Source organism: Carcharhinus amblyrhynchos, chromosome 4 (assembly GCF_965287045.1).
Source record: "Carcharhinus amblyrhynchos chromosome 4, sCarAmb.v2.hapA, whole genome shotgun sequence".
Taxonomy (NCBI): Eukaryota; Metazoa; Chordata; class Chondrichthyes; order Carcharhiniformes; family Carcharhinidae; genus Carcharhinus; species Carcharhinus amblyrhynchos.
The window spans coordinates 132,205,726-132,225,658 of record NC_137327.1 but is presented as its reverse complement, the minus strand read 5'-3'; the positions used below and the strand labels follow the sequence as shown (position 1 = coordinate 132,225,658).

General features: G+C 46.4%; 1 protein-coding gene across 1 annotated transcript in view; it reads right to left on the bottom strand.

Annotated features, from left to right (window-relative positions):
- Positions 1-19,933, bottom strand: part of LOC145342711 (NALCN channel auxiliary factor 2-like) — a 413,750-nt gene that overhangs the window by 31,700 nt on the left and 362,117 nt on the right. Inside the window, exon 2 of the mRNA XM_080188270.1 lies at positions 3,130-3,301. Within this exon, the coding sequence (XP_080044396.1) occupies positions 3,130-3,301 (172 nt within the window). The remainder of the gene's footprint in view (positions 1-3,129; positions 3,302-19,933) is intronic.

Below are 19,933 nucleotides of genomic sequence, written 5' to 3'. Positions count from 1 at the left end.
GGATAGGTCTGGAGAGAGGGCCTGGGTAAGATACTCTGTCAGGGAGCCAGTACAGACTTGGTGGGCCGAATGGCCTCCTTCTGCACTGTAGGGATTCTATGATTTTATTCCATGATTTGTCTTAATCTCAAGTGCCTGAGATTGGCTGGCTTTAGAGGGTTAATTCCTTGATTCTGGGGCAAATGGGCACATGCACAACTGCACTGGAGAACTGATGGCTGGGTTTATTGGGGCCAACTAAATTTATATCATTTCACTTCCATCAGGTCCTGGGAATCACATGGAGAAATCATATCAGCAATGAAGAGCACTACTGATTTGAGGAATCTGCTGAAGATCATGATGAAGGCATGACTGAAACAGGCAGGAAATGTCCTTTATCTTCTGGGCATGTGCTGTGCCAGAGTGGCAGAAGAATGGACACCAACAGGTATAAGATGAAGGTGGGTTTGGCCAAGGAAGGACTGGCCAGATAGATATAAGGAGGATCTTCATGAGCAGGACACCACATTGACTGGAATGAAAGACTGTGATGGACCAGGGTTGGTAGTGGAGTCTTACTGCCCATTGTCCGACCTGGGACTGTAGGAAGTCTCAGTGAGTCTAAGAAGGGGGCACTGTGCTGCTTGAGCTGAGGGCAAGGAGACTTGGCTGTTTGGCACATCAATAAACCATGTCCAGGGGACACCTGACGGGAGGTAACAGATAGACTGAGTAACTGGAATTAAGTGCAAAATACAGCAATAATGCTCCCATTACAAATGGACATCACAGAGGAGCAAACAAAGAACAAAAAAATAAAGAAAATTACAGCACAGGAACAGGGCCTTTGACCCTCCAAGCCTGCACTGACCATGTTGCCCGACTGAACTAAAACCCCCTCCTCCCTTCCAGGGACCATATCCCTCTGTTCCCATTCTATTCATGTATTTGTCAAAACAATCCAGGGTAAATTAATTCTGAATTGCATTAGGTATTTTTTCATTGCTGAGATCCAAGCGGGAAATACGACTGCATAAATTCAGAAAATAACCGAAGGCAGCAATTATGGAGCACAGATTTATGTTTCAGCGTCATTTCTGTTTCACTTTCTCAAAAAGAAATTGCTCAAGATGATCACAGGATTCCAGAATCCTCTATTTTGCTGGAATTTCTCTGAGCAATGAGCAACGATCAGTCCAATTTCACTTCAAAGCCTTGTTTATTTCCATTTGCATGCAAGGTTTTTACAAGAGATGTTTTCCGTCATGAGCTGGAATTTTAAACGTACTACAGCTTTCAAGATTTTGTTTGCACCAAGTGCACGAGCAGGAGAAATGCATGATCTTTCAGAGAGAAGCTTGGCTTAAACGTGCCATGTCTCCACCAAACTTGATTGCCACCTTCCTCAAGACTGATTGGTGACTTGATGAGTGCTAGGGTGGCAGAGTGGCACAATAGTTAGCACTGCTTCCTCACAGCTCCAAGGGACCCGGGTTCAATTCCCTGCTCGGGTCACTGTCTGTGCGGAGTCTGCACATTCCCCCCATGTCTGCGTGGGTTTCCTCCGGGCGTTCGAGTTTCCTCCCACACTCCAAAGGTGTGCAGGTTAGGTGGATTGGCCATTCTAAGCAGCTCATAGTGTCCCAGGATGTGTAGGTTAGAGAGATTCGTGTGGTAAATGTGTGGGGTTTGGGATAAGGCCTGGAGTGGGATTGTTGTCGGTGCAGACTCAATGGGCTGAATGGCCTCCTTCTGCACTGTAGGGTTTCTATGTTTCTATCTGATGACCAGCAGGTCACAGACATTGCTGTCAACCTCCTTCATGACCCAGAGGTGATACCATCCTCCTGACACCTCATGCCAGTAAAACAGACATGTGCGAGCATCCCAGTACAGGCACTTAACTGTTGGCAGGTGGGTGACATTCTGATTCCCATTAGAGGGATTTTTTTTTGGGCGGGTTTCGGGGGGGGGGGTGGGGCAGCGCCTTGTCAACAGTAAATGGAACACGAGGGGGCACGGAGCTTGAAAACTGGAAAACTCGAGTCATTTGGGTAAAACTGTCTTGACATGGGAAATCTAGTGGGGAAGAAAAGGAAAAAGGGATAGACCCAGCAAAACCAGAACACCGGGTCACACAAGATATCAATCCTGGTGAACATTTAAATTGCTTGATACGCCCACTCTATTATTTCACCCAGCACTAAATGCCTGGTAATGAAACGATTCTGTGGTCAGATCGTTGTTGTTTCAAGACAAACTTTCATCCGTTTCCATAGCCAGGGTTTTTCCTGGGACAGGAAACCTGTCACAAAGCTTACAGCTCGAGAGGGATGTTGCTCTATATACATAGAAACAAAAGCGTAGAGGATAGCAGGTGGCCAAATGGCCTCCGAGCCTGTCCCGCCATTCATTATGATCATGGTTGACCATCCAACTCAATAGCCTAATCCTAGTTTCTCCCCATAACCTTTGGTCCCATTCGCCCCAAGTGCTATATCCAGCCACCTCTTGAATACATTCGATGTTTTGCTATCAACTACTTCCTGAATTCCACAGGCTCACCACTCTTCGGGTGAAGAAATGTCTCCCCACCTCCATCCTAAATGGTCCGAATCCTCAGATCGTGACCCCCTGGTTCTGGAATATCCCCCCCACCATCGGCAATAGCCTCCCTGTACCTACCCTGCCTAGTGCTGTTAGAATTTTATAAGTCTCTGTGAGGTCCCCCCCCACCCCCCCCGTCATTTGTCTGAACTCCAGCGAAAACAATCCTAACCTAGTCAATCTCTCCTCATAGAATCATCATATGGGGCGTGGACCCTGGGAAAAAGCCTCTGACTATCCACTTGTATGTAAATGCAAGTCTTTTTTCCCGTCCCCACAGTTGCTGCCTGACCTGTTGAGTATTGCCAGTGTTGCCTGCTTCTAGTTCACATTTGCAGTATCCCCAGTATGATGCCTTTTCAGTGACTTTGAGGAACAGGGTCGGGTTCAACTGTGACCGGATAGCATTGTGTCATCCCCTTTCCAGACCTAGTAAGAGGTTAGGAGATGGAGCACTTGCAAGGTGATTTTGAGAACTTTGCAAACATAGAGCTTGAGTCATATTGTTTTTACCATAGAGAACAGTATTGTATCTTGTACCTGTGCAGATGAAGCTTGGCAACCCACCATAGATTAGGTCTTCGTTGTCTGGCAGAATGAACGGACATCGGGCCTGGACTTCCAGGCAGTATTGCTTACAAGGAATCCTGCGGGGACACAGAAGCTGTGTGGCTTTGAAATACTCCGAGCACAGCCATGCTTTGTAGACTGCCTGAAAAAACAAGGGGAGGGGAGATTTGGGTTGGGGGTCAGAGGTTCGAGAAAGAAAAAAAAAGACACACATTTAACAGGAGTCTAAATATTCTGGAATTTGGCAATTCATAGCAAAGTATGGTTATGTGGGTTGGAGAATTAAACTATCAAACAACCAAGTTCTTCTTTGCCTTTTAATGCCCCCTATTCTTTCCAAAATCTGATCCAACTTCTTTGCCTAGCATTACATCCAAGACCAGTAAAGGAATGCCAGTTCCTCAAACACAATCACGTCCTGATAGAATTACTTGTTCTAAGCTTACGTTTCAGTGGTTTCCAAACAAAAACTTGCAAATGTTTTCGATAATCAGACCCAGGCAGCGCAATTGATTGACTTTGGGTCTGAAAGCTGAGACTCAGCATGATGAATGAAGTGATTATATTTTGGTGCTGATGGCGAGCATGTCTCTTTTCAAAGTGTTTCGTTCCCATATCTTTCGAGTATCTGCGCTGTGAAGTAGAGGCAGACGGATACCCGCCACCCAGAGCTCCGTCAGTACAGTTCTGCAGTCGGGAAGAGGGCAAGTGACCGCGCACTTGCTCTTAATTTGTATTTTCTTTCCTCCTGTGGGAGGCACGTGTCACCTTGCGTCTTCACTGTTTCACCACTTGTTCCTGATGACTAGCCCTCATCCACCACAATTATGGGAGCCAAATTTCAACTCCAACTGTATGAACATCCCATGGAAAGCTTACCATTGCCGTTTCTGGAGCAGCTGCTGTGATCCCTTTAAGAACTGTTGGTGAGGTTGCTCAACATCCAGTTCCAATGTGTACAACAGGCAACCTCTACCCATTGTATGTGACAATTACGTCAGATTCCCACAATGGGGTTAGGATCTGATTTAAATATAAAAATAAGGCTGTTTTAGGCAGAAGTATTAGTCATGAAGATTGAAATTTGGCAGAAAGTGAGCAGCGGATTTTTACTGTTTGTCAGGATAGGATAGAGGTGGAGAGACTCTTCCCGCTCAGAAAGGACAGTAGGACTAGGGGGCACAGCCTCAAGATAAAGGGGGGGCGGTTTAGAACGGAGTTGAGGAGGAACTTCTTCACTCAAAGGGTGGTGAATCTCTGGAATTCTCTGCCCGTTGAGGTGGTGGAGGCTGCCTCGCTAAATATTTTTAAGACGCGGGTTGATGGGTTTTTGATAAGCGAGGGGATTAAGGGTTATGGGGAGAGGGCGGGAATGTGGAACTGAGACACGACAGATCAGCCATGATCTTATTGAATGGCGGGGCAGGCTCGAAGGGCTAGATGGCCTACTCCTGCTCCCATTTCTTATGTTCATCTTTCCGGATGATTGGGCAATAAAAAGTTTATTTATTAGTGTCACAAGTAGGCTTACGTTAACGGCACAATGAAGTTACTGTGAAAGTCCCCTAGTCGCCACAATCTGGTGCCTGTTCCGGTACACTGAATGAGAATTTAGTATAGGCAATGCACCTGACCAGCCCGTCTTTTCGACTGTGGGAGGAAACCGGAGCACTCGGAGGGAGCCCAGGCAGATACAGGAGAACATGCAGGCTCTGCACAAACAGTGAACCAAGCTGGAGATCGACCTGGGACACTGGCGCTCTAAAGCAGCAGTATTGACTACTATGCCAACATGCTGCCCCCACCCCTCCCAAAGGCAAATAAAAATTGTCTCCTGTATATTTGATGTGGCTGGTCTTCGCAGAGCTGATATGAGTTTGAACGAGGTATTCCCATTAGTCCCGTGGTGGCACAGTGGTTAGCACTGCTGTCTCGCAGCTCCAGGGACCTGGGTTCGATTCCGGCCTTGGGCAACTGTGTGAAGTTTGCACATTCCCCCACTTATTTGCATGGGTTTCCTGTGGGTGTTCTGGCTTCCTCCCAAAGTCCAATGATGTGCAGGTTAGGTGAATTAGCCTCGCTAAATTGCCCCTCAGTCTCCCAAAATGTACAGGTTAGATGGGATGGGCATTAGTAAATGTTTGAGGTTACAGGGATAGGGCAGTGGAGAGGGTCTGGGTAAGATATCCTTTCAGAGAGTCAGTGTAGCCTCGTTGAGCTGAATTCTGCACTGTAGGGATTCTATGATTATAGAAGATAGCACACTGTATACATCCTGCAGTAGGTATTGCTCTGCAAGATTGAAGTTGAGGACATAAATCTAAACATTTACAGCACTTACTATTAGATGATGGCAAAGCATAAAACAAAGATCAAAAATAGCTTAATTTCACATGAAAATCATGGCATTCCTTCACAGAAACCATAAGGTATCTATTTATTTCCTGCAAAACCTCTGCCAGGGCAGACTTGAGCCTTTTGTCAGTTCAACTCACAAACCGTTTGCTGAACACGCGATCCTCAGTTCTGACACCCTTCCATGTATGTAAGATAATAGACACGCAGCAACTAAACCCCCTTTTCAGATCCTGCTGTCTTCTGGGGGACCATATCCCGACATTCCCAACCTACTCATGTATCCGTTTGGCGCACCACCGCTGGTGGCTGAAGAGGTCAATCCTCGAGATAGGCTCTGCCGCCCACGGAGTTGGCAAGTGTCGGTGTTGTTTTTGGTGCTGGCGCCTGTTGTCAAATTGGTCATCACGCTGGTGCACGCCAGCCCTCAGAAGGTGTTGCCATTTTCCTCTGCCGCCAGCGAGTGACTCCCAGGCACAAGAATGAACATCTAGGCCCTTCACGTTGTGCTCGCAAGCATTCTTGCAGCGGAGATTTGGGTGCCAGTTACTGCCTGGCGCCGACTACCTTTTCCATCCTGTGGATGTGCCCGAGCAAGTGAGGGCACTTAATTGATAAATGCTAACAAACTTGGGAGCACTGCCGTTGAAAGGACAGCCACATTTATAGTCTTGTCCTGCCAGGGTATACAGATAATGTGTCACAGACAATGAAGATACAAGTTTGTAGAGCTCCATCTCTCGATGGCAATAAGTCATCTAGGTTTCGCAGCTAGCTAGTAAAATACTGAGAACACAGACTGATGAACCTGTAAGGATCAGCTTGATGTCATCATAAACTCACTTCATGGCTGGAATTTTACTATCCTGCCCGCAATGGGAATCGGAGCGGGCGAAGGATGGTCAATAGGAAGGTCTATTGACCTCGGGCGGGATCTTACAGTTTCGGGATGAACGAGACTGTAAAATCCAGACCCTTATGTCAGCCAAAGGTATTAGCTTTTTTCCCTTTGCGCTTAATTAATGTCGGCGCTCACTTCCAGTTGGGTGTCGTTTAGTGTGATCAGGGGTGGATATGCAATATGTTGTCCCATCACCAGTTTTCTTTGACACTTTCAGTTCATCATCAGTCACTTTCCGACTTCATGGAAGCTATCCTCTCCCTAGATCCAGCCAAGTTTCCCAGCAGATCTTTTCGATGAACAGTAAATCGCCCCGTTTTCATCGATCGTAGAATGGTTAGAGTCGTAGAGAGACATAGAGGTTTACAGCTTGGAAACAGGCCCTTTGGCCCAACTTGTCCATGCTGCCCTTTTTACTTAACCCCTACGCTAGTCCTAATTGCCCACGTTTGGCCTGTATCCCTCTGTACCCATCTTACCCATGTAACTATCTACATGTGCTTTAAAAGACAAAATTGTACCTACTACCTCTGACAGCTTGTTCCAGATATTCACCACCCTCTGAGTGAAAAATTGCCCCTCTGGACTTTTTTATATCTTTCCCCTCTCACTTTAAACCTATGCCCTCTAGTTTTAGACTCCCAAAGGACAAGAACAAAGAAAGTTACAGCACAGGAACAGGCCCTTCGGTCCTCCAAGCCTGCACCGACTTAACTAAAACCCCCTACCCTTCCATATCCCTCTATTCCCATCCTATTCATGTATTTGTCAAGATTCCCCTTAAAAGTCACATAAGTCCCCTCCCCCAAGTTACAGCACAGAAGGAGGCCACTCAGTCCATCATGTTGTGTCCGCACTGGCTTTCTGCAAGAGCACCTCCCCTTCTCTTACTTCTTGCGGCCCTCAAACCTGTTTTTCCTCAGATAATTATCCAATTTTTGAAAGCTTCAGGTGAATCTGCTTCCACAAGTCAGTGCATTCCAGATCCTAACCACATGCTGTGTAAAAATCTTTTTCCTCACGTTGCATTTCATCATTTGCCAATCACTTTAAATTGGTGTCCTCTGGTTTGGAGCCTTTCCACCAATAGGAGCAGTCTCTCTCCATCTGTTTTGTCCCAACCCCTGATGATTTTGATCACCTTTCACAAATTTCCTCTTAATCTTCTCTAAAGTGAACACCCTTTGTTTTTACTGTAACTGAAGTTCCTCACCCCGGAACGATTCTCATGAATGATTTCTGTACCCTATCCGCTGTATCTGTATCCTTCTTAAACTGCATTTCATAAGATGCCTGCAGTTATCAGATTAATTGTGTAAAACAATGAAGTATACTGATGAATTATATGTTAAAGAACCATCCTAAATCAAATAGCAAGTGCACAATTGAGATCACTAGTCAGAAATGTTTACACAGCTCCATCCAACAATTGAACAATAATAGATGCTTTTTCCATGCTAATCATAAATATATGATTTAATCATAAATCATAAAATCACTTCCTGTTTCAAAACTTGTTTCACTTCATAGAATCATATAATCCCTACAGCGCAGAAGGAGGCCATTCGGCCCATCAAGTCTGCACCAACCATAATCCCACCCAGGCCCTATCCCCATAACCCTACATACATACTCTGCTAATCCCTTTGATGATAATGGGCAATTTAGCATGGCCAATACACCTAATCTGTACATGTGCGGACTGTGGGAGGAAACTGGAGCACCCAGAGGAAACCCACGCCGACATGGGGAGGACATGCAGACTCCACACAGAGAGTCACCTGAGGCTGGAATTGAACCTGGGTCCCTGGCGCTGTGAGACAGCAGTGCTAACCACTGTGCCACTATTGCCATCCTTGCAAGAACAAAATATAGTCTATGGGCTCTCTTGGGAAACTTGCCTTTATCAGTTGTAACATAGATAAATGTGGGGATGCCAGCACTGGACTGGGGTGGGCACAGTAAGGAGCCTCACAACACCAGGTTAAAGTCCAAAAGGTTTATTTGGTAGCGCAAGCTTTCGGAGTGCTGCTCCTTCATCAGGTGAGTAGAGCTCCGAAAGCTTGTGCTACCAAATAAACCTGTTGGACTTTAAGCTGGTGTCGTGAGACTTCTTACTATCACATAGTTATAAGAGGAGGGAGGTTACATTGGTGCTGTATAGAACATTGGTCAGGCCGCAGCTGGAGTATTGTGTGTAGTTCTGATCACCTCACTATAGGAAGGATGTGATTGTGCTGGAGGGGGTGTAGAGGAGATACACCAGGATGCTGCCTGGGCTGGAGCAGTTAAACTACAAAGAGAGGCCAGAAAGGCTCAGGTTGTTTTCTTCAGAGCGGAGAAGGTGATTGACACCTGATTGAGGTGTATAAAATTGTGAGCAGTGTGGACAGAAAACTGTCATTCCCTTTAGTGGTCAATGACGAGGCGGCATAATTTTAAGGTGAGGGGCAGGAGGTTTAGAAGGCATTTGTAATGCAAAAGAGGGAGTCTGGAATCCACCATCTGGAGAGTAGAATCATAGAATCCAAATTGCAGAAAGAGGCCATTTGTCCCACTGAGTCTGCACCAACCACAATCCCACCCGGGCCCTATCTCCATGTCCCCATACGCTTACCCTAGCTAGTCTCCCTGACACTATGGTTAATTTAGCATGGCCAATCCACTGCATATCTTTGGACTGAGGGGAGAAACTGGAGCGCCCGGAGGAAACTCACACAGATACAGGGAGAACATGCAGACTTCACACAGACAGTCACCAAAGCCGGGAATCAGACCCAGGTCCCCGGTGCTGTGAGGCAGCAATGCTAACCAGCTATGCCACCGGGTAGTCAAGGTGGGATGCCTGTTAGAAGTACATGGATGAGCAATTGAAATGTAGTAATGTTCAAGGCTATGGGCCAAGTCCTGGAACGTGTATATTTTGTGTAGTTTGGTCAGCACAGACTCGATGGACTAAAGGGCCTATTCTGCACTGTATGACTCTATGCCTTCAGGTTGAGGTTGATGCAGCGCATCATGTGAGAACTTCATTATTCACATCTACTTCATTGTTAAAGTTTATGAGCTAATAAAATATTCCACAGACACTTTCGAAAATTGGGCCACGCTTATGGATACCCATTTAATAGGCCAGCAATACTGCATCTTAAAGATTCTGGAGGAGTGGGAGTTACCAGGAATGCAGTGGTTATTGCATTCTGTGGCCACGACCAAGTTCCACAAAACGTGACCACAACTATTACTTTAGAGTCCAAGATAAATGGCTGATTCCGGAAGAAACAGAAGGAAGATTACCTGAGGCTCACTCATATTCATTTGAAATTTTTCTTTGAAATGAGCAGCAGAAATGCTGGTAAGGTAATCCGTTCTGATAAGTGCATTCAACATGACCCTTTCCATCTGTCCAGCTGACATTTGCTGAGAGGTTTTATTAGATTCTTCCAACTTTGGAAGAAAGAAAGTATTTAATGCAATACTAGCAGAGTTCCCAAATCTGTTATAAAATATCCGTAGATGATAGGCCACCAACTTAAATGATATCCCAGAGAATGTATTGTGGTTTTGAGCTTTGGACGCACGTGATAAACTGCAGGCATCACAGATTTGGAAAGAAACAGAAGAAGAAGCTCAGATGGCTGGCGTATCGATTTGGTTCTTTCCTTTACCCTACTTATAGAAAAAATGGAGGTCAGATGGTGGCTGGATTCTAGTTTGTGTTCTGGTGGATTGGAAGACTTAGTCTTGGTGACATTTTATTTTAAGATAAAGGTTCCATCGCATGGTGACAGTGGTCCTGGCTAAATCGACTCAGTAAGAAGTCTCACAACACCAGGTTAGAGTCCAACCAGTTTATTTGATAGTAATCCCACAAGCTTTCGGAAATGGTGTTCCTTTGTCAGGTGTGTGGAAGGTTCTGATCAGAGAAGGGCATATAAAGTCACACACAGTTTACAGGATACCTGATTAGAATGCAAGTCTTTACAGCTAACCTGCTATTCAAGTCAGGACAGGCCAAGACTCCAGTGCAGTTGTACTCCACAGTTGGAGCCTCAGTCTATCCACACACACTTACGGTGAATATAAAAGTAGGGAGGTCTTGCTGCAGCTGTATAGGGCATTGGTGAGGCCGCAGCTGGAGTACTGTGTGCAGTTTTGGGCGCCGCACCTGCGCAAAGATATTTTGGCTTTGGAGGGAGTGCAGAGGAGGTTTACTAGGCTGATACCGGAGTTGAGGGGGTTGAGCTATGAGGAGAGGCTGAATAAACTAGGCTTGTACTCGTTAGAGTTTAGAAGAATGAGAGGAGATCTCATTGAGACGTATAAGATGATGAATGGGATGGATAGGATAGAGGTGGAAAGACTCTTCCCGCTCAAAAAAGACAATAGGACTAGGGGGCACAGCCTCAAGATAAAAGGGGGGCGGTTTAGAACGGAGTTGAGGAGGAACTTCTTCACTCAAAGGGTGGTGAATCTCTGGAATTCTCTGCCCGTTGAAGTGGTGGAGGCTGCCTCGCTAAATATTTTTAAGACGCGGGTTGATGGGTTTTTGATAGGAGAGGGGATTAAGGGTTATGGGGAGAGGGCGGGAAAGTGGAACTGAGCAGCGACAGATCAGCCATGATCTTATTGAATGGCGGGGCAGGCTCGAAGGGCTGGATGGCCTACTCCTGCTCCTATTTCTTATGTTCTTATGTTCTTATGAAAGACAAACAGCCATGCATATTACCAAGGAGTGTGCTCTCTCTACAGGCTAAGCGGCTGGCTAATCAGCTTAAATTCGGCGAGTGAGGTTTGAGTTTATTTATTAGTGTCACAAGTAGGCTTACATTAACACTGCAGTGAAGTTACTGTGAAAATCCCCCAGTTGCCACACTCCGGCGCCAGTTCAGATACGCCGAGGGAGAATTTAGCGTTGCCAATGCACCTAACCCGCATGTCTTCAAACTGTGGGAGGAAACCGGAGCACCCAGAGGAAACCCACATGGACATGGGGAGAATGTGCAGACTCTACGCAGACAATGACCCAAGACTGGGAATCCAACCCAGGTCCCTAGTGCTGTGAGGCAGCAGCGCTAACCACCATGCCACTGTGGGGTCCCATTGATTGAGGAGCACACTTGCTCTGGCACATTTCATGTCTCTGAAACTAGAGTGGATCTTTCCATTGATTTTTGCGATGGGAGGAAGGGGAGGCAAGCCTGAAGCAGAAGGCAGTGTCCCTTTAAAATGTAGTTTGTCTCCGCAGCTTGTTTTTTTGCCAATGGATGACCCCTATTTTTTTTTTGTTGCGTGGTTGTATACAGGAGATATCTATCAAAGGACAAAGCTAAACTGTCCCTTAGGGTCAGGAAGATTTGCAGAGTAAATAGTGGGCTCCAGGGATAGGGCTGGGTGGGATTGTTGTCTGTTGCAGGCTCGATAGACCAAATGGCCTCTTGTACTGTAGGAATTCTACGATTCTGTGCAGTTTCTGGTTGCTCTGTGGCTGCAGCTTAGCAGACACATCAGCTGGGACACCCAAGCTTTCCTCCCATGGTTCTTAGCAGTGTCTCATAGAATCATAGAATTCTACAGAAGGAGGCCATTTCGCCCATCGAGTCTGCACCAACCACAATTTCATCCAGGCCCTATCTCCATAGTCCCCCTGACACTAAAGAGCAAGTTAGCCTGGCCAATCCATCTAACCCACACATCTTTGGAGGGTGGGAGGAAACCAGAGCATCCAGAGGAAACCCACACAGACACGGGGAGAATGTGCATACTCCACGCAGCCAGTGACCCAAGGCTGGAATCGAACCCAGGTCCTTGGCACTGTGAGGCAGCAGTGCTAACCACTGTGCCATGGTGCTGCCCTCTAACTCCTTTTTCTACACAAGGAGTTCTCATTAACATTTCTGGGCCTTGCTTCAGACATGCTCCTGGTTATCAGCAACGTTCAACGGCAGTTCTGGCATTTTGAGCGATTGCCTCAACTGACAGTTAAAGTCTCACTGGGTTTTAATTGCGTCTTAGGATCCTGACATTAAGCATTAGTAAAGCTGCATCCACTTGCGGGAGGGAGAACTGAAATACTCACAGTTAAACAGTGGAAGGCAGAACTCCAGAAGGAGCAGAGAACCAAGTATGTTATGTAACCCCCATTCTAATCACTTGCTTGCTGTGATCCCACTGCATGGCTAAAATTTGACCTGAAATGTGAAATACTGCAGCATTAAAGACTGAAATAACCATTTTGAAGGGTTAAAATGTTAGGGTTATACTGCTCTTGGATTTCATTATAACAGGGAATGGATGGAACTATTGACACAGAAATATGTGTGGCGCAGTGGTTAGCACTGCTGCCTTACAGCACCAGGGACCCTGGTTCAACGCTGGCCTTGGGTCACTACCTGTGTGGAGTTTGCACGTTCTCCCCGTGTCTGCGTGGGTTTCCTCCGGGTGCTCCGGTTTCCTCCCACATTCCAAAGATGTGTGGGTTAGGTGAAATGGTCATGCTAAATGGCCCTTTTGTGTCAGGGGGCTAGCAGGGTGAATATGTGGGGTTTTGGGGCTAGGGCTTGGGTGGGATTGTGTTTGGTGCAGACTCAATGGGCTGAATGGCCTCCTCCTGCACTGTAGGGATTCTATGATTTTATATTCACAGTGGAATAAATGTGAATCACTGTTAAGTTTGATGGCTGCGCTTTTGACAGAATGAAGAATGGAGTGAACTAGATCTGTCCTCACTGTGTTTGGCACCTTCTTCTCCACACCTGGAACTTTGCCGTCTCTGCAGATGTGGAAGGAGCTTACTTGCATAAGTTCGATGAGGACTTTAAGTGAAGACAAAAACACATTGTTTATAGCTCAGTGAATTCCTCTGCGTTGATGACACTATGCTAGCTGTCCAAATGGAAAAGCAGCTAAAAATACTGAAGGACGGTCTCTCCAATGCCCATAACTTGTTCTCCCTGATGGAAAGAATCAAGATTATAGTAGTAATGGATCAAGGTCAATGTCCACCTCTGATCAGACTCAGTAGCCCCCTGCTGGAAATGGTGATCAATTACAGCCACCTCGAGTCCACCGTGACAGACACATTGTCCCTTGGTGCAGAACTTGACACATACTGAGGGAAGACAGCTACCACCTTTGGCCAACTCCTGGAACACACATGCAACAACATCAAGTTGAACTTTAGGAGTGAGTGGCTGGTTTGTGAGACCTGTGTTCTCGACACCTGACTGCATGGAACATGGGCGATTTGTAGCCTTCAAGGAAAGAAGTCAACAATTTCCATCTTTGCCATCTGCAGTACATTACGACAGGTCAGAGCTCCTAACTCTGTTAGCACTGGTCAAACAGAGGTAGCTTCCTTTGCACGGACACCTCTGCAGGATGGAAGGTGGTTGTCAAGGACTTCCTGTGCGGTGAGATAGCCAGAACCAGACAGCCCATGGGATATCCAAAACTCCACTTCTAGAGTGTGACATGAAGACCCTGGCAAGAAGCCTCACAACACCAGGTTAAAGTCTAACAGGTTTATTTTGAGCAGTACTCTGAAAGCTCGTGTTGGGCCTTAACCTAATATTGTGAGACTTCTTACTGTGCCCACCCCAGCCCAATGCCGGCATCTCCACCTCATGAAGACTCTAGATATTGATTATTGCCTTGGACGTCACGAACTTATGACAGAGAAAAATGATGAAAAATTCTGTGGGCAGGCATGCTCCAACATGATGACCAGTGGCTACAACTGCTTGGCAATAGATACTGACACCAAAATTACCAACTGACAACAACGCTTGGCTGCTTCTTGTGCACTTGTGGCAGAAGCTGCTTCCCAGTGGATGGCCTCTTAAACCACCTGCCAAGGTGAGTTTATACACTGTGATCTATGATAATTTGATCCTTTCTTTGATTTTCCCTTTTCGTTTGTCTTTCTATGCTGCACCATTCTCTTTCACCATGCTGAAAAAAGACACATGCTGGGATTCTATCGCCTCATCTTCCATGGAATTGGAATGGGTGACGGGGTGACAACAGAATTGTCCATTGACCTTGGGTGGGAATCTACGGGCTCGCTCGAGTGAGGCATTAAAATCCGGCCCACGGGGTGGAATTTTCCCGTCCCACCCATGGCGGGTATTGTAGCGGGCAGAAGGTGGACCATGTAAACATCTGTTGACCTCGGGTGGGATTTTCCAGTCTTGGGGTGAACGTGGCTGGAAAATCTCACCCAAGTTGTCAAAGTTTTTTGTTGTGCACTCATCACACCAAGGTCAAGGGAAACAACATCCCTGTTAGTGTTCTCTTAAAGTGGATTGGGGTAGCTTATTTACTACATGAATTGTGTAATATTAATGCAAGTTGCTGTAATTCATGATAAAACAGGTGAAAAGAACTAACAATAGGGAATAACTCACCATGTGTAATCTGCTCCTACAGTAATGTTGCTTTCAGATTGAATTTTAATCTCCCCAAAAGTGGTAGGTTTGATATTAAACCTTAATTATCTCACACCCAACCCCAAGCTGCCTCCAAACTATCTTCTTCTTGGTTTGAGAGCGAGATGGATCACGGGTGGGCAGTCACCCAGTCCCAGCAAGCGGGTTAGCCACTTACATATTGTGATGGTACCGTCAGCCTCAGGTTTAACCTGGTTTGCATGATTAACCTTGACCGGTAGGGCGTCCCAGGTATTTGTTAAACCAGCAGCTGAAGGAAGAAGCTAAGTGTCTTTACAGCACTGCTTGTGGCTCAAGAGGAGCCAGTGTGAGTTCTCCCTGCACCCCCGTCCCATAAGAAGACCTTTGTGTCCCTCCCCGACCTTACCCTTCCACCCCAATCAGACCCACCCCCACCACCACGTACACCATAGCCTCCTGGGGTCAAAGGTTGGTCACTGAATGTAGCTGCCAGCCCCACTCCCAGGGAACACAAACAGTGAGACGGACAGTGGTCAGACTCGGAAAATGAGAACCTTGCCGACAGGAGATTGTTTTCTGATTCTTCCCGACCCCTTGTCAGTGACAAAACAAAGTTCCTGCGCAGGAAGATCGGAAACCTTATTTCAATAAATTACAACGCAATTAAAGGGCTTCCCCGCCATATTGTCCCCCCCCCCCCACATTTGTTTTTTTAAGTTTATTTATTATTGTCACAAGTAGATTTACATTAACGCCGCAATGAAGTTACTGTGAAAATCCCCTAGTTGCCACACTCCAGCGCCTGTGTGGGTATTTAGAGTTCCCCTTGCTGATGTGATGTCCCTGTGGAGGGGCTTCTGCAGAATGTGAACCTGGTGAAGGGAACTGGACAGGGGCGTACAGACAAGAATATCCCCCTGGGAGAAGGACATATTTGGATAGCACCCCGACATTGACCCCATCCCAAGGCACAGGGGGCCCCCTCTGAGGAAGTCCATTGTGGGGGGAGTGGGTTCCTCTTATGAAATGGGGGTGGGTGGTTGCCCTTGTGCGTGCTGGGGCGGGGGGATGTATTTTTAAATCACAGATGGAGATGCCCTTTAAAAATGGCCCCCGATCTCTGCTGTGCTGGCATCAATCTCATCTGCCAACGTGACAGCAAGGGCCATGCCAGGAAGTTTCCACCGCACACAGCGCTACAAAATGTGTCAAGAAAAGCCAGATGTGTGGGTTGACGACTTTCTTACCTCAGCCAGCTCTCTGTGCAAGAGAGGGAAATTTCAGCCCACTGTAACCTGTAGAAAATCCGTAGTCACACTATTTCTGCTCCTGCTAATTTTCTAAAGATTTACGAGGGTGCTACTGGGACTTGATGGTTTGAGTTATGAGGAGAGGCTGGATAGAATAGGACTTTTTTTCCCTGGAGCATAAGAGGCTTAGGGATGATCTTATTGAGATCTATATAATAATGTGGGGCAGAGATAAGTCTACATCTTTTCCCAAAGGTAGGAAAGTATGAACTAAGATGAGCGGGCAGATACAAAAGGTCCAGAGGAGCAATTTTTTCACACAGAGGGTGGTGAATGCCTGGAATAAGTTGCCGGAAGCAGTAGTAGAGATGGATACAATTTTGCCTTTAAAAAGCATTTAGACAGTTAATGGGTAAGATGAGTATAGAGGGATATGGGCCAAACGCAGGCAATTGGGATTAGCTTAGGGGTTAAAAACTAGGCGGCATGGACACGTTGGGCCGAAGGGCCTGTTTCCTCTATGACTCTAATGCTCTCCCTGACAATTATTATGACATTGTTAAAAAGAAGCGAGGCTTCATATCTCAATCTATGTTAAAAGCCCTGACTAAAACATGCACTTTCTATATCACACATCCATTGACACTGTCTACACTTCCTGCTGTCTTGGCAAAGCAGCCAGCATAATTAGGGACCCCATACACCCTGGACATTCTCTCTTCCACCTTCTTGCATCAGGAAAAAGATACAAAAGTCCGAGGTCACGTACGAACCGACTCAAGAACAACTTCTTCCCTGCTGCCATCAGACTTTTGAATGGAACTACCTCTTATTAAGTTGATCTTTCTCTACACCTTAGATATGGCTGTAACACTACATTATGCATTCTCTCCTTTCCTTCTCTATGAACGGTACGCCTTGTCTGAATAGTGCGCAAAAAACAATACTTTTCACTGTATACTAATAATGTGACCTGAATGAATCAAATCAAATCAAATCACTTATTTTTTGTCAGACTTCAGACATCAAACCTGATATCCGTGACTCAATAGAAGCAATACCCCAGCTGCATGCTGGTGTAAAATAATGAGAAATTACTTGTCATGTACTGCAGTCCTGCCACAATAGGGATGGGAATTGTCCGGCTGGTCCCACCAGAGGGAATTATCCAGACCTGCCTAACTGTGAACCCCTAGTGGCAGAGGCTGCAAGCAATAGGAAATGCCGTAGACAGTGGCGAGACTGGAAGATCCCAGAATCACAGAATCCGACTGTGCAGGAGGCCATTCAGCCCATCAAGCCTGCACCGACCACAATCCCAGCCAGGGCCTATCCCTGTAAGCCTATGCATTCACTTTAGCTAATCCCTCCTGACACTAAGGGGCAATTTAGCATGGCCAATCCACCTAACCCACGCATGTTTGGACTGTGGGAGGGAACCGGAGCATCTGGAGGAAACCTATGTAGATACGGGGAGAATGTGCAGACTCCACACAGGCACTGACCCAAGCTGGGAATCGAACCCAGGTCTCTGGCGCTGTGAGGCAGTAGTGCTAACCATTGTGCCACCGTGTTACCAGTCAATGGTGGGCCTTTTCAGCCACTGCAAAAAGGGAACAGGCAGAAAATGCCGCAAGGTGGATGGATTGAAGGAAGGAATTCCAGAGGTTTTGGCCCCAGGCATCACAGCTTTAGGGCAACTGGGTAAATTCAGTTCAGCCAACATCACAAAGCTGAGCATGACCCTGTGCCAGGCTTTCCCTGGAGAACCTCCAGGTCCCAGAGATCAGAGAGAGAACCTGAAAATAAGCACAGTGAGAGGCAGCAGTGGAGTTGACTCTTGCATCTGTAAGGAGTTAGAAACAGGCCTGGCTCCAAGAAAATGTTGAATCTTTCAGCTGGGGCACGTTGGCATCTCGGAGATGATGTTCAGAGAAGTTTTGAGAAGCAGACAGAACCCAGTGTGACAATGTCAAAGCAGGTAGTGGGATGGGGAGAGAGGAGGGTTAACTTTAATCAAACTCGCTCAGGGTGAAAATCACGGCACCAGGTCAACTGCCCAATTTACATCCTGGCTGATTTAACTCCAAGTTGACTTCCGCTGCAACTTTATAAAAAGCAAGCAATTGAGGGTTTGAGATAAAAGGTCTGCTAAATGTGGCAATCGGATTGTTTCCCGCTCAGAAGAAACCTCCAGGGAAGCAACAAAGTCACAACATGATCTTAAGCATCTTTGAGAGAAACTTCGTGCTGCTTTGAGCTGGGTAATGGTTCCTGAAGTGGGGAGGTCATTGAGGAAATGTGAGGCTTGTCAGCTGAAAAAGGCCACGCCAGATGAGGCAAGCCCAGCAATAATGCAGCCACAAACTGGCTCCATTCAAAGTAAACAGGAACTTGCAAATGCTGTGAGTTTGTGTAAACTCACAGGAGTCACTGGAAGAGAATCTGTCACCCAGTGAAAGTGTTGAGACATAGAAACATAGAAAGTAGGAGCATGGAGCAGGTAATTCCACCCTTCGAGCCTGCTCCGCCATTCATCTTGACCATAGCTGACCACTGAATTCAATATCCTGATTCCCCCATTCCTCCCAGAATCCCCTGATCCCTTGAACCCCAAGAGCTATATCTAATTTCTTCTTGAAATCAGACAATATTTTGGCCTCAACTACTTTCTGTGATAGTGAATTCCACACACCCACCACCCTTTGGATGAAGAAATTTCTCCTCACCTCAGTTCTAAAAGGTTTATTCCCGGAGTTCTGGGCTCCCCCACCATTAGGAACATTCTTTCTGAATCTACCCTGTCCAACCCTGTTAGGATTTTTAAAGTTTCTGTGAGATCCCTTCTCACTCTTCTAAATTCAAGTGAATACGTCTCCTCTTATGACAGACCAGCCATTCCAGGAACCAGCTTGGTAAACCTTTGTCATTCTGCCTCTATAGCAAGAACATCCTTCCTCAGCTAAGGAGACAAAAACCGCACACAATAATTTATTATTGCACTGTGGTCTTGCCCTGGGCCAGGTTGTCCACTTGATCCATGCATATATTGGGGTTCTATGAGGTACTGTGGATTGTGTGTACCATTCTAAGGCAGTATCAAGGGAGTACAGTGCATACTCTGCACAGTAATAGCTGAAGTTCCAGCCAAAAAGAAGCCAATAGTAGGTTTATCTGTGCTTTTAGAAGGCCAGGATGAGTGGGAGATTGACCAAGTCCCTCCCCGATGGCCCAAATTTGTGCCAGCTTACAGTCTGGACAAGTCTCCCAGTATTACGGTGTCAGCTGTGTGTGGGTAGCGCTTAGTGAGAAGGTTCTGGGTTTGAGTCTCACTCCAGAAAGCTAACCTGACGCTCCAGTGCAGCACTGAGGGAGAAATGAAACATTAATTTGAAGGGATCAGATGACATTATTTCAGAAGAAGAGCAAGGGAGTTATCATAGAATCCCTACAATGCAAAAGGAGGCCATTTGGCCCATTGAGTCTGCACTGACTCTGCAATGGAGCATCTTACCTACGCCCTATCCCTGTAACGCACATAAAACATATTTACCCCACTAATCCACCTAACCCACACATCATGGGACATTAAGAGGCAATTTATCATGGCCAATCAACCTAACCTGCGCATCTTTGGAAAGTGGGAGGAAACTGGAACAGCCGGAGGAAATCCACAAAGTCATGGAGAGAATGTGTAGACTTCACACAGATACCAAAGGATGGAACTGAATCTGGGTCTCTGGCACTGTGAGATAGCAGTGCTAACCCTATCATCTCCAATGTCCTGGTAAATACATATCGCTCATCACTAGAAATAGTTATCTGGTCATTATCACATTGCTGGTTGAGGGACCTCG